The 15800-nt window shown below is 35.4% G+C and overlaps 1 protein-coding gene and 1 long non-coding RNA gene across 3 annotated transcripts; one reads left to right on the forward strand and one right to left on the reverse strand.

The window, feature by feature from the left end:
- Positions 1-880: 880 nt before the first annotated feature.
- On the forward strand, positions 881-5667 carry LOC139687959 (uncharacterized). The gene is made up of 2 exons (XR_011700708.1): positions 881-1284; positions 5328-5667. It is a non-coding gene; the product is annotated as an uncharacterized lncRNA (long non-coding RNA).
- A 5904-nt stretch (positions 5668-11571) lies between these two features.
- Polr2I (RNA polymerase II subunit RpII15) lies at positions 11572-15302 on the reverse strand. Of its 2 annotated transcripts, XM_071585187.1 has the most exons (6): positions 15153-15302; positions 14938-15027; positions 14809-14863; positions 13914-13987; positions 13708-13834; positions 11572-12003 (listed from the first exon to the last, which is right to left on the reverse strand). In XM_071585187.1, the coding sequence occupies exons 2-6, from the start codon at positions 15009-15011 to the stop codon at positions 11941-11943; spliced, it is 393 nt and encodes a 130-aa protein (XP_071441288.1). In that variant the 5' UTR covers positions 15012-15027; positions 15153-15302; the 3' UTR covers positions 11572-11940. The 2 variants fall into 2 exon arrangements, with proteins under 2 accessions (XP_071441288.1, XP_071441286.1); XM_071585185.1 differs by having other exon boundaries at positions 11573-12003; positions 14938-15294.
- Between the last annotated feature and the right edge of the window lie 498 nt (positions 15303-15800).

The raw sequence follows: 15800 nt of genomic DNA on the forward strand, positions 1-15800 counted from the left end.
TTATTTTCCCCTCAGGAGAAGGACATTCTTCGATGACCACATCTAAATGTCATAGATTAGATAGCTCATGTTCATTTTACGAGGATCAATCCATTAATGATGTCATAACCAAGGAGAAGAGAAAGCAACTGGCAAGGCTAAAGACGCGTTTTCGGTGTGCAAACGGGGAAGTCAATATTTGCTTACGCTCCCCGTCATCAATCTCGTCATGGTCTCCTAGTGCGACCCTCACCTTGACCCGCAGTCCAGTATCTTGAGCAAATTTTTAACGTCTTTTTCCTTCTCTCTCAATATTGCCTATATCATCCTGTTCTCACAAATAATGAATTGGCATCCTTCGGTCCGTAATGAACAGCTCATATCCTGTTGTTCTTGTGGAAATAAGCAAGAACAAAAAAGCTATCCCTGGCTCTTTTGCTTTCCCGTATTCGAATTTTGATAGACCCTCGGAACGAACAGGGGAAGGGTGTTAGGATAGCTAAACTAAGTCCTTTTATGTTTGCCGAAGTAGATAGGAAAGCGGATGGGTTTAGCCCCGTGAAAGATACCGACAATGTTTTCACAGTGATGACTAGGCATGTATTGATCACCTCGGAAAACAAATTGACAGAAAAAAATTGCTCACAGGGCGTCCCGGATATCCGAAACTTATCGCTAACTCTTCACCAATTCTCACCCCAAATCCCATTCCAAATTCTGGGAATTGGGATTCGACAATAAAAGAGATGCTCAGCGTGACTGCGCTGAATATGAACCAACATCCGATTACATATTTCAAATCTTAGATTTTGTTCTTTGTCTCATCCTCTGCCAACGGATTGAATTTATAAATAAATACGAATTATAAATAAATCAATTTTAGCACGCTAGCCATTCCTAACTCAGGTTGTGCGCTATATTTACCCTCATGACTCACCTCTGGCGAAATCCTTAAAACAACAAAGCATGTTAATGTGTTCACTCAAACATTCTTTTGAATCACCTAACCTCAAGGGCACGTTCGCAACTCATCGTCGGTCCATTAGTTAAGACACCGAAAGGTTGGGTGCTAAGAGGTTCTGGGAATCGGAACGAATATAACGCGTAATGGCATAAAGTGGAGAAGGGGGGGAATAAGACATTATAAAGGCCTTTTATCAGCGTGAACGATCATTCGTCGACCATCTGTCATCGTGAAAGTACATCCCAAGATGAGAGCCAGGGGAATCGCCGTCGTTGCTTGCCTCGCAATGCTCCTCATAGCATTGCCAATGGCGCTATCCTCCCCGACCGGCGAGAGCTCTGGTGAGTACTTATCCGTAAAGTAAGTCGTCAGTACCGAGGAATAATAAGAAATTTCGTACCACGAAGAAATTTTATTTCACATCAGGTATAACACTTCTTGGTGGAAATGTAATCGTCTTATTCTTCACAATGGCGAACTGGCATATTAAAAAAAACTCGTAAAATGAACTTAATATCCCTTCCGAAGGGTAGAGCACTGTGCTTTCAATACTCTCCACACATTATACCAAGTAGGGGTCGGAGTGACCAATATCAAGTAAGCAATAATAGTAAATAAATCTGATCTGACAACACCCCTATTTAAAACTGTACGAGTTAGAATGCCAAACTCTGAGAAGTAACTCTTCATTGCCGACGATAAAGATCTTTATTTTTAAGCAGCATGTCGCGATGATATTTCGTAGATTGCACATACAATTGAAGCGGAAGAGAAATCCAAGGTACCGCCCATGATGATTCAATTTATAAGTATGCCGTAGGTCGGGATTTTCCGGCCTAAAAGCACATAGTCTTTTTCTTTGTATCTTCCTACTCTAATTTTAAGGCTTAGAATCGTATGAAATTAAATTAGAAATTGAGAGTGAAAGAGAAGAGAGGGATTACATACAAAATATACTTCTTGTAAAAAGAATAATTAGGGTATTTGCTATCTACAGGTATGATATCGATTCAGCAACTAATACTGCGGGGAGAATTATATTTTTTAACTATTTAGTTAGTCAATCGCCGCTTTTTCTGTTACTCATTTGTACCCGCAAATTATTGGGGCCTCGTTGATGAAATTGATATGTTAGCGAAATTTTGTAAATGATCACCTTGGATTATAACTTGCATTCATACATCGTACCCATATTCATCGATTCCTAACTAGTAGAAAATGCATCCAAGATCTATAAGATTCAAATTAGTTTTTTTCCTCATATTACTATATTAGCACCCTTTCCTTCCAACTCCTTTCATCACCGTAAAAATGTGTTCCCCGCTGGACTACTTGGTGGTGCCCGAATACACCATTGCATTAAGGAAAAATTCAACCTATTTTTCGTTTAATTGCTGTCTCCTTTGAAATAGTTATTAGTGCTTTCACTAAGGTGGCAAAGCTGTATTTTACTTGTTCAACATTACCCACTCATTACGGCAATCAAGCATACACTGAAATTCTGTGGGTGCATGCATGCCATAAAGCATTGAAATTGATGAATGTGGTGCTTGCTTGACCGTTTCCTCCAGCCATTAAAGAGTATCGCGGATTGCATAATTTTACGGCGTATGTCTATGAAAGCGCTAAATTCATTATTACTGGCTCCCTATAAGTTTGAATACGAAAGATACTGTCCTTTGAGTTCACTCAAATAGGCAAAATAACTTTGTTCAAAAGCTCGATGTACAATTTTGGTTAAATTCAATCTGGGTAGTGAATGATGAGGATAATTTTAGATGCACTTGTAATGCTAGGGAATGGCATGATTGCATACAAAGAAAGCCCCAGATCCCTGTGAACATTGCACCTAAATTTCATATCACATTGACAGAAGAGAATTTCGATATCATGTCACCAACCGCAGCTATACCTCATGATGTTTTCAGAAAAAATAATAATTTACATGAATTAATCACTTGCATGCTTCTAGTATGTAGGTATGCCTTTGTGATGACAATGGGGACATAAATTTAATTTCACATGAATAAAAATTATTTCAGAGTACCATCAATAAAGACATAAGTAGAAGGTAGCAAATGATAAATTAAGGCAAAAATCTCAATACAGCAATTGGATGGATCATTGAGATAATTCATAGATAGATATAACCACAATGTTTTTGTTTTCTCCTTAAGGTTGTAAAATGAGTTCAGCAGAGTCGAGTTAAATAAGTCAAAGGACATACTGAAGAATATAAGATAAGATTGGAGAAATATTTGAAATCTGATACTCACACAACACAGGCAAAGCTATTGGATGGAGAATATGAATGGGCAAAGGATAAAGATAGTTAAATATGCATGCATGGAGGGCATAGTGTGATGTACATGGAAAGGATGGTGGTAGAAATAAGAAAGAATGGCCAGGTGAAGTTGGGCTGTGATTAATTAGAATTAGCTAGCCAGTTCCCAAATAGATTGGAGTCACCACAGAGTCATAGTGAGAAGAATAAATCATAACAAAATCAAAGTAATGGCATTGTCAGGAAAATAGACTGCTATGTTGAACATCAAAATAGGGGAGCATAAATTAGATCGAATAGATCATTAGACATTTTGAGAAGAATTTAAAAAAAAATGGACATTAAAGGATCACAATTTCGTTACTCAAAGAAGTATTGACTAAAAGAAATGAATTCATGATGAGAACCTTAACCCCTCAGCGCGGTTCTCAGTACGTGATACGCTGCAGTCGGCAGGCCTTATCCGGGGATTGACGTACACCTCACTCTGCTCTCTCAGTTTTGAATTTTTTTCTGCGGCGCCATCAAATTTTTTAAATATCTATGGTTGCCCTTGGCCTCTTCGATAGTGACTCTTCCTAATCGTTCTGTTTCGTCTACATGAAAAGGGACTCTGTAAGGAAAATAAATATATCAAGTCCATTGTTATGAGATTAGTGAATTCTTTACATTTATGCTTTGTCCTCAGGTTCTGTCCGTCTTCATTGCTTGATATGATCTCCCTATCTAATTTCTCTGGAACTATTCGTGTATCATTCTTTCTTTTTGTTTCGTCATAACAGTTGTGAGGGCAAAAGGCCTCACCACAGTCTATAGTCTCAGTTGTTAGATTTCTTTCTTGAGAAAGAGAAGTAAAAAAGCCTTATATAGCCCCTGTAATGGATTCCAAGAGGGAAAAGCTTTTTTTGAGTGAAGATGATATAGAGAATTTAGTTGCACATTTGGTCGGAGAAAGAGAAGTGAACATTGGATGTGATAGTGCAAGTTAAAGTAAGGAAGTTTGGTCGAGAGGCACTTTGTTGAAAAGATATGGCCGACCGGGAAGAATTCCAGGCCTCAAAGAAGATGTCAGGTGTGCTCTGCACGAGGTAATAGGAGGGATAGAGTGTACTAATGCCCTGACTGCAATGCAGGCCTATATTTAGAGGATTGTTTCAAATTATGTCACACAAAACTGAACTTTTAGATCGGAGGTTCGAATCTTAAAGGCAAATAAAAAAGTGAAAATAAAAATATTTAGCAAAGACATCAAGAAAATATTAGGTAAAGCATTGATATGGAGCATAGAATTTTATGATTTGGAAACTTTGTTGCTGAATTGTGGAGATAAGTATTGATTGGAGTATTTTGGGATACATGTGTGGAGAAAATTAAATTGATTAAAGGGAGAGCATCAGAGTGGTACCAGGTATGGTATGGAACAAGAGAAATTCACAAGAAAATTGATAGGAGGATGCATTCAAAAGAAATGTTGAAAACTGTGATAGATTAGGGATGTTGAATAAGCATAGAGGGATGAAAAGAATGTACATTTGGGCAAGTAAGAAAATATATAGATCTGAAGGTTGCTTTAGTCCAGCACATGCCGTTTTCATTTTGTTGAAAGTTCTTTCTTCTTCAGCATTCTGTCACCATGAAAAATTTTGCATGACCCACTCAAACTAGATTTTACTAAAAGTAGCACAAAAAAGCCTCTGGGATATATTGATTTAATAGTGGAAGCCAGATGTTTGGTACAAACCATTTTCAAAACTTTTCTGAGTTTGCCAAAGCAATCCTTAATGATAACGGTTGATTAATTATTGTTTACTTCCATTACCACATAGTTTCTCTTCCTTGTAGACATTTTACAATTAATTATAACATATATGCATTAGTACCTGATTAGATGGCATTTATTAATGCTGGAAATATGATTGTATGTATGCCAACCTTTGTCCTTTAAGTGAGTATGCATACTACGTATGTATATATATTTTTTTCATCCTTCTCTTCACTGCCACTAATAAATGGTACACAATTCTCCTCCAAATAAATCTGAAATTATTAAAAACATCATAGTACTATCACAATAATTATTTGTTTTATGTATCACATTAGCTACATCATGTACTCCTGGAGAAGTATGGAATGTTGAATGCAACACATGCAGATGCACAGAGACAGGAATTGCAGCATGTACCAGGAAAGGATGCCTAAAATTGCCTGGAAACTGATATGGCAAATTAAAAACCAGCTACAGTTTTTAAGAAATCAACACTGGGGTGCTGTCAGCTATGAAAAGGCGTTTAATTCCATAATTTAGTTATTTGAAAAAAATGCATGCAATACAATTGTTCAATCATGAGGCCCAATACATGCCACAGTTAAGCATTTCAATGTCCTTACCTTTGTAGCAAAGAAATGTAATAAAAATAAATATTTTTCAATGCTACTACAATTCTGAAAATCTTTATTGGAGTGAAAGTGCCTCAAAGATGATTTTTGAGCTACGTAGTGCAGAAAATGACGCGAAGCTCTAGAGAAAACATCTTCAAGTACATTCAAAGAACCTGTGAGAGGTGCCAAAACAGCATTTTTTCATGGAATAATCTGGTAATGCACATTCCAATGCTACAATTTAAAAATCCTTCCAAATCAACCCAGTCAAGGTGAATGATTTTCAACCATTAAAATTGTTAAATTTATTGACAGACACCATGATCTATTGGAAAATGGCAATCGATATCAGGGACTTACAGAATGGCTGAAATGTTTTTTTTGGTAGAATAATATTATTCATCACCTAACTCATTTCTCCAATAGATACTCTCATTATGACTTAACTAAAATATACTTATCACAATCCAAGTTGCATCATTTAAATGTGTCACTAGGCTACATAGTACAAGAGAGACCAGAAGCAACAACGCCCACAACTTTTAGCACAATCAAGTTTCTTCTTGTTCAATTCCTGAAACATTGAGTAGCACTAGTGTGATTTGGGAGCTTGAAATTCTAAATCTCATGAGCCTCAATGATGGAGCGACAAATATGGTTTTTTCTAATTTGCGATTTGTTTTAAGATATTAAAAAACATGGACTCATTGGTGGTTCAGTGAAAAAAAGCATCAACAATGTGTGTTCTGCTATAAACTGTCCAACAATATAGCAACATGAGCTTCTTCTGTTTTCTGAAAGGCCCAGCATGATAAGTTTATTTCATTAATTTGAAGCAATTTATCATCAGTATACTTCTTGAGGTGGGTAAATTTTACAGCCAATATTTTAAAATAATGACCAACTATAAGTCATGGTTTACTAGTAAATAATCAATCACACATTCAGCTTAAAATATTGCACGAGAGTTCAAAATTTAAACTGAATGCTGAAATTTTGCACATGAAAATCATTACTGAGGGGGCCAAATTTTCCTAAGGAACTAAATAGAACATTAGCTCTTATCATGACAAAAATGCATGATTTTCACCAAAAAATAGCGACAGTTAAAATATATTTTGAGTACACCATTTTTTGTAGATAACATAGATGAGAGGTACTATTTATCAATTTTACAGCTTATAAGTGAACATGAATAAGTTAAAATACTTGTTTAACGTTTAAGCTGCCTTCAAAGAGCAACTTGGACAAATATCAAATTTTCCTTTTGCACCAGTCAAACATAAATTACCTGAGAAAATCCTTGGCGATCATGAGAAATAATTAGTACTGCAGAAGAACCAGTTTGGCCTCTGTATGTACTCGGTGCTAAGGTCCTTAAAAGACAAATTTCTTCATAAATTGCAAGGGACTTGCTACAAGCCAAAGACAATGACCCAGGTTTTCTAAAAATAGGAAATAACTGGAGATGAGTCATGGGTCTATGGCTATGACCCTGAAACAAAAGTCCAATCTTCCCATCAGTCAGTTGATGAGATAAAGGAGAATGCAACAATGCAGCTGATGACCATTCCAAAAGGACTTTGCCGATTGCTTTGAAAATTGTGAGAGATGCTGGGATAAGTGTGTGAGGTCCCAAGGGGAGTATTTCAAATGGGGCTATGGCCTCATTGTTCTCGGTAGGCTATAGCTCTAAAAAATATTGCAGGGCTGGATATCTTCTTGACAGACATTGTGCAAGTTTAACAACAGTGTGGCAAGCTTGCTAAACCCAGAAAGAGAATTGTATCAATGTATCACATTGAACTGTATAAGGTGACCCATCAAAATTTATCCGCTACTTCAGTCAGGGTCATGTATTTGAGCCATATTTGAAAGCCTTTATATCTGCCATAAGCAAATTATTTATATTTTGAATTTTTCACAAAAATTAATACAGCTAATTAATTTTAATAACATATTTACCTGGATTAGCATCAGTTTCATTATTATCAAAACTTGGGTAGTTTATTCTTTAATGCTACTCTTCCATATTTCACTTGGAATTTTATTGTAATCTTTCAGAACTTCCTGGAAAAGTTTGCTACTTCTTCGCACTTAAAAATTATCATTATTTGGTTTACTTACATTCAAAATTTGAATATGGACAATGTTATTTACTTCTAGAGGAAGCTGAATGTACAAAATATCATTATTGCTTCCTTAAAAACTTTGTGTTTCTATAAAATTTCCAAAATTAATTTTCCTCACCACCTGCAAGAAAATCTGGAAATTGTTAAACTTTGATTGAGCCAGAAGACAATATCAAGCATTCTACAAAATATCTAACAATTTTTCTGAATTACTGATATGCACTACCAAATGGATAAAAAAGTGTCAAAATTAACAACAAAAATACTAATTATATAGTTTCCTTCAAATGTATTTCATTAAATTTTACATATTTATTTCTATTCTTTAATCTTGCAGGAGTTATTGTATATAGGTATTAGAGTACAAGTTAGTTAATAATAGTTAAGTAAGGATGTTAGGAAAGGACTCGTTTAAACTCTGACACATAAGTGTGTGGTTTTGTAGTGCTAGGAAAGATGGTCTTTGAAGCAAGATGATGCATGAAAATTTGGAGGCTTTTGAAATGTGGGTGTGGCAGGGTTTAAAAGGATTTAAAAAATGAAACAATCAGAAAGGAAAACAAACAAGGATGCTAGGCATGGTGGAGCAGGAGAGGGCATGATAGGGAGATATTAAAAGATGTAGAGCAAAGCAATTTGTTTGGAAATGGGGACTGAAAACTACGATAGAGGGGAGAACCTTAGACAAGCGAGGATGGGGTATGAATAGGATAGCCATGTTTGACAGAATGGAGGAAGTAGGCGGAATTGAGGAAGAGTAAATTGCATTGTTGGATTACAGATTGTGTTTTATAAGGTAAGATAGTGAAATGTAATGTTGTTCAGTCTTTGTTGATCCCAAGCATACTTTAAAATATACAATACCTTTAATAATAGTTAATTAAACAATGAATGACAGTTTAAGGCATAAAATGGTGGCAATCCTTCATAATGAAAGAAGATGCTTTGCTTTTCTACATAGAATTTGACATTATATTTTTATTAGGTAATAAACAAGTTCTAAGTTGAAAAGCAAAGCGTCTTCTTTTATCAGTTTAACAATGGTCTGAAATGATTGCTATAAATCAGGATTTTTTCTTATAGCAAAAGTAAACGTAAAGTGGCCAGGTGCTCATTTTGATTCCTTTGTAAAAAGTACTACAAGACCAAACAGGGTCTGGAAAAATATTTTTCACTCTTTTATGAGAACATCAAATAACCAAAGAAACATATTTAGCTATGAGCATAAAAATTACCAAAACGTGAAACATTTTGAATTAATTACTACCACAGCCCTTGCTGCGCCCACCACCCTTTGGTGGTGGGCGCAGCAAGGGCTGGGCCGCACCAAACACAAGGAGCACCAATGCACAGAAGTACGGACAAACCAGCAGAACTCATGTGAAGCCTGCAAGGTCAATAATATGTTTCTTTTTGCAGTAACATCCAATTCATGGCCACACTAAGCAGGTGATTCCACTTTTCAACCACTCAATGAACTTTCAGTCTTACAAATTTATTTTAAGCATCTGAAGAGCAATTTTGTATCAGGAGTGCCCATTGTTAAGCCTTTGAGGCTCAACGAGACTGCTGGAATTAGAAATTTGGTGCACTTACATTGAAATACCATATGATCTAATTTGGTTTATCAGCACAAATTGGGCTCTTTTTGATAAGTTGAATGGGTTGTGTATTGGTGCATAGCTGTTGTCACTTGCAGGGAATGATAATTTAATAGACTTGAGAGCTTAGGGTGTGCACTTTCCAATTCAAAAGTTGATACTTCAATACTAACCCTGTTAGCTTTTCTACAAAAATGAAACGATGTCCCAGAAAAAGATTATTATATACTTTCATATTTTAGTGAAATATGGAAACTTAGTCCAGTAATTTTACCTTTGTCCAGTTATAGAGACATTTTCAGTATTTACTTGAACAAAGGATTATTTTTTCTACTGAGTTTTCATAATTTTATAGCGTAGCTGCAAGATGCGTGCTTGAATTTCAATTTATTTTTGATTTTCTGGACATATCTGCCACCAGAATGCTGAGAAGTCACTCCTGCCCCACAGGCCTAAACATCAGAGTTCACACAGACAACAATGACCAAACTCTGAAACGATGACTTTTGGGGTATAGGACAAGTGCATTAGCCAGAAAGGCTAATTTTATGAACATATCAATAAAAACCAACATTAAAACTACACAGATGTATTTGAGATGAATGCCAACCCAAGAAAGGGAGAGGCATATGAAGAGAAGGGAAGAAATGAAAACCTTGCTAAAATTTAGAGGATAATGTATCAGTTAGACAGGACACAATGATGAAGCAGATATATATGATAATTCCTTTCCTAATGTATTGCACCTGACAAAGCATGCAGAGCTAAAAAATGAGCTATATTAATATTCACTATGGGTTTTAAGAATATTTAGTCATGGCTTCACAGTTTAGATGTGAGAAATGGCATGGTCTGCCGAAAAACCTACCCTAACCTTCTAGACTACCACTACATAACCTGACATTGTTGTGAGAATGGAACAAAATGCAGCAAAGAAAAATGATGATCACTTTACTTAGTTTATATCCTTAGTTAGAATTGAGCAAGATTAACTTGAAAATCCAAAAAAGCAACAGATTTAGGTTTTCTATACCAAAACCAAAATTTGCACACTATTCTGTAGGAAAAGAACCAAGGACAATTTTTTTTCTATTTTTAACACCCAAATAAAAATAGGTTACTTTTCCAGGTAAGAGGCAACTCTGCAAAGAGTAAATTCATTTCAACTGCACAAAAAGAAAGTACAGAATGCCATTTGATGTGAAAAATCTAACCATTCCTTTATGTACAGTCTGTTTTAGGTGTTTCACATTTTATCATTTATGAAATTTCTTTCCTCAGATCTGCTTGCAGCAAAGGTTTGATTTAATATTCACCTGGACTAACAAGAAAGGACTACAAAAACCTAAATGCCTGGGGAAATTATCCATCCTCAGGTGGATTCAGTTATTTCTGGCATTGTGGGTAGTAGTATTATTTAGGGGAGGCAAGCGACTGCTGAGGTCATTTGCACCATAAGGGATGGACAGGAAAGGATGAAGGGTAGAGATAAATCCAGCATCGGCATTAGTCTACCCTTAACGAAAGGCACCAAGGGGTTCACAGCTTAATGTCCCATCCGACGGACGGCGTACTCACTCAAAGTGCCCTCCACAAAGCACCTCTAGTAGGGATCGAGATACCTCTGAAAAATATTAAACACCACTGGGATTTGAACCCAAGCCCTCTTGAGTGGGAAGCCAGTACAATAGTCACCGCACCAATCCCGATCCCCTTGTGGCACTGTGGCATTGGCTGCATTACTCTTGAAGAAATGGAATCATAGAACATACGAAGGAAACTAGTCCAAGCATAAATTATTTTTACACATGGTCTCGATGACTTCAGTGTCTGCACATTCATCAATGCATACCTAAGTACATTTCCGAGATGAATATTTTCAGAGAAGTATGAGAGCTGCAGTAAAAAAACCTTAGGGCAGAAATACTGATGATGAATAATCAGCCTTAATAATAACCTCCTTTTTACGGTAAATAAAATAGCTAAAATCTTTTCACAAGAGTTTTCAGTTGAGACAAGGCTTCAGGAAACGATATTGGTTGCACAAAAGAGCTATTTTATGACAAAAGGAGATCGTGACATTATTCATACTATTTTATCATTTTAATGAGGATGATGCATACAGTTAACAACCTGAAGGTTGGTTTGATAGGTGAGGGTAGTTCTCACTCAATGCCCATTGGTATGTGAAATTCCCATTAGGGTAGGGAGGGTGGGGGAGGTCTTCAATGGGTAGTTCCTTTCCATGTGCCTTCTGCGGTTACCCAGGAAAACTTAGAACCCAAATATCACACAGCTTGGATGTAGCTCAGGGTGGCCAGAGGCATCCCTGAGAATCGAACATGGGCCCTCTGGTCAGTAGTCCAGCAGTGTACCCATGGGTGGAGATAATTCTGAAGCTATTAATTGGGGAAATTGAAAGACATTGAGCTCAACAATAAGACATTATTCTTATTATGTCAAGCAACATACAAAAAAATTACATTTAAATTGGTAGAACCTATCCATTCTCTTGATCAAATGTGCACATGATAAATGAAAAAGGTAAATAATAATGATATTCAATACACAAATATTACATTTATTAAATATAGTTTGAAATCACTCAGTCCATCTGTGTGTACAATGCTGATTAGTGCAGACATAATACAGTCTCATCTCCTCCTGCAGGGATAAATTTAAAACAAAAATTAGTATAAGTCACTGCCGATTGAAATCATTGGCAATTATCCACCACCCTCACAATAATATACCATATACATGTGAATTTATGAATACTTCCGGATTTTAAAACCAACATTTTAGATAGGATTCAGGGCTAACTTTCTCAAATTTGAATTTTTGGTTGTCAGTAAACAGCAATGCCATTTCAAGTCATTAAATATCCAAGCAAATTTTGATCACATGCACTTTCAATGCATATAAAATACAAAAAATGTGACCCAGTAGCAAATAAGTAGAATGATGACAAAAAAGTGACATTTTTAACTTTAAAAATAACATACATTTGTTCCAAAATATACTCATATATCCATACCTATAGGGTCTACCAAAAAAGTGAATCTTAATTTTATCCTGAAATCATCCTGGCAAGTATACGGCAGGGGGTGTTAGATTGGTCACCACAAAGTTAATCCGTGATTTATGTAAATGTGATGCCAGAATTATTTTTAGTACATGCATTTAACTCATATGAATCAAATTTCTTTAATAGGTAAAGCTTGGCATATAATCTTGTAATGCTCCCAATTCAGTTTGAATGACAGGGTGGCATTTTCTTTTATTTCCACTAAGCAAAGTGTTTTCAGCGAAGCTTTGCAGATAGGCGTTTCTAGCATACACCCAGTTGAATCGAGCATTAGATACATAGCTACATGCTAAAAATTAAATGTTTTCTCCAAATTGAAGGCCTGTATCTTGAGCCATGACAGCAAATCCAACCTCCAATCACTGTGTCATATTCAGGGTGCATTGGCACATGGTTAGTTACCCTCTTTCCTTTTTTTCTTTGGTATCCTGTGAGATCCTAATATGGTTGTCATAATTGATGGTATATATCAGCCCATTGTGACTAATTTTAAACTTAAGTAGCTATTACTCCTCAAATCTTACAACAGTACCGATGAATATTTATAGATAACTCGTGATTAAGGTGATGTACTCTTGTAATGTGTATTTACATGGCTTTTATTTATATATTAATACGTATCATGGGTATTGCTCTATTTGCATGTTCCATTTCATATTTTTAACCAACAAAACAATAAAGCTATTATTACTCTCTCATGGGATACTTATGTGGGGCTTTAGAGTGTATTTAAAATACCTCAGCAACCATTCTCAGGGTCAAAGAAGCTAATAGTAATCTGGAATTCCTATAATGAATGCCTGAAATTCATATGACTTTACATGATAAAGAATGGTGCTACCTAGGCACGTGCCTCCATGATGGCTCACAAAGTAAAATGTAAATGCATACATGGATATACAACATGAGAGCCTTCAAAGGAGTACCTATAACAGTGAAAGGTAAAAGGATGTTGATGTACTCAATATAAAAATCTGCAATTATTCAGATTCTTTGAAGTCATTTCATAGTAAACAAAGTTGGTTAATATAAAGATACACAATGACAATGAGCCATTGTCAATCTTCAATGGGTAAACCAATACAGAAATTACATTTGTGTAATGAAAATTAATAAACCAACTCTGTAATTTTTATTTGCAAATTTTACTAGAAAAAGTAAAAAATGTGAATACTATAACAATGTAAATGACATATTTAACACTGTTGAAATGTATCATGACTGCTCAAAATTAATAGCGTTTAATCTAGAAAAAAACGACCAAAGGAAAAAATATATACCTCAGCACGCCGGGTTTGAGCTTGGAAGAAAACTGCTTCTCGATGATTACACTTAGGGCATGGATGTTCTTCAGTTCGGGGAAGAGTAGGGTCTGATATGACATCTGATACAATATGGGTTAACTCACTGTAAGAGAAAAAAAACGTGCAATAAATTTCAAAAAGAATGTCTCCGCACAAAGTGAACACTTCTAGTAGATACTCACTCAATTTCGTGCATAATTTTATTCACATATATGCAATTGCTGTCAGCTAACTGTTTGTAATCACAATTTCTGCACTGTAATAAAAGCAAATACCAACTATATCAGTGATCGACAAAATCAGAAGTATCAACGACGATCATCATCAACAACTTAAATTACTTAGGGACGAAATGTCGTGGAAAATTCACCATGCGAAACACCAAAAATTGGAAAACTGAACGCAAAAAGTAATGTGGTAGGCATGTAATAAGAATAGCTAATGTAATGAAATGAATTAAAAGCACAATGCAATCGAAATAAATGACAAAACTCTCGAAGGCATTTAATTAAGTTGAAAATATCAATTCTTTACGGCCAACATAATTTTTAATGCCAGAGAATATACTTATTTGACTATGATGTGCTTTTTCATAGCTCTAAATATAAAGTAATATAGCCCTGTGAACAACTTAAAGCAAAAAAAGCTTCAGGGTTTCTCACACTGCAATTAGATTATTGGCAAAGGAAAGTTTGACCCTCGTCTAATAATAATATTGACAAATACACCTTTAAAACTTGTGTAAACAAACCGAGGGGAACAAAAATAATAATTTGGTTTTATTCGGGCGATATTGAGACTGAGGCAGTCCTTCTTCCATCTAACCATCGTCAAACACATTAAATGAAAATATAATTACATTAAGGGCTAAATAACTAAAAAAAGGACTAAATAATGACAATCGATTTACAATGCATATGTATGAGCACAAAGCGTGTAGAAAGATATGCAAAATTGAGCGAAAACGGAAGGAAAAAGAATAGCAGATTTGCATACACAATAAGCTAATAATTGGTTCATTTGTATGAGGTAAATCAAAATGTTGATAATTTTTTGTAGATTCCAATATCAACTTACTGCATAAAGGAGGACCTTGTTTTCTTTATCCTCTTTTGGGTACAACATGTTGTTGCTGAAACAATTAATTGGTGGATTAACATGCCAACTAGTGCAGTTTAAACAGGCACCAACATGATGATACCTTACCATTCTTGACAAAATCGTATACCAACAAAACCCGGACCATCATCGTGCGTGTCATAACCGCTGATTTTAGACATACTGATGTATTATCCTCTAGATTAAGTAAGCAACATAAAGGTTCAATACAAATATGACTACACCACACTTATCGCACTATACCCATAAATGTGAAATTAACTAGGGGCTTGCAAAAAGAAGCCTAATTGTATGGCCGTCACCTCGAAAAGATATTACGACCGTTTAAAATCCTTGAATAGTAAATTGATTAAATGCGATCTTGAATATCGAACTCGAATATATATATCTCGTAGCTTTAGACTATCAATTACTATCGCCGAACCAACCAGAAGTACCAACTACACGAATAAGTAAAATACCGAAATGAATGACCAACAACGTGAGCTATTGTAGTTCCTATGGAAAAAGAATAAATTTATTTTTCTTGCCATTTTGTTGAAAATTAGGAATGAGTGAGTATACCACGAATTCCGCGTAAAAAATCACATTTGGGCTCCATTCTAAAAAAATTTAGAAGTTTTGTGGTTTTATGCTAAAATCTTGCCATTGTTAACATCATAAATGGACGAAAATATTGAGTAGATAAGTCCAGTTTATGGAGAAAAATAATTAAGTTTCATTCGTGCTGTTTTTGGCGCACTAGTTTTCATGATTTTTCCAGAGGATAGAATTAAATTATTTCTAACCTCCTCAGCTTTACCTCTTTTTAGAGGTACCACTTGCGAAGAATCTAGGAATAAAACAATTAATTATCTTGCATTAATCTTCAACTAAGACTTTTCTCGGTTTTTATATTTTATTCCTCAAGATTTTTTAAATATTTATTGTAGGTACTTTGAACTCTCTTT

Source organism: Hetaerina americana, unplaced genomic scaffold (genome assembly GCF_022747635.1).
Source record: "Hetaerina americana unplaced genomic scaffold, ioHetAmer1.1.p SCAF_2, whole genome shotgun sequence".
Classification (NCBI taxonomy): Eukaryota; Metazoa; Arthropoda; class Insecta; order Odonata; family Calopterygidae; genus Hetaerina; species Hetaerina americana.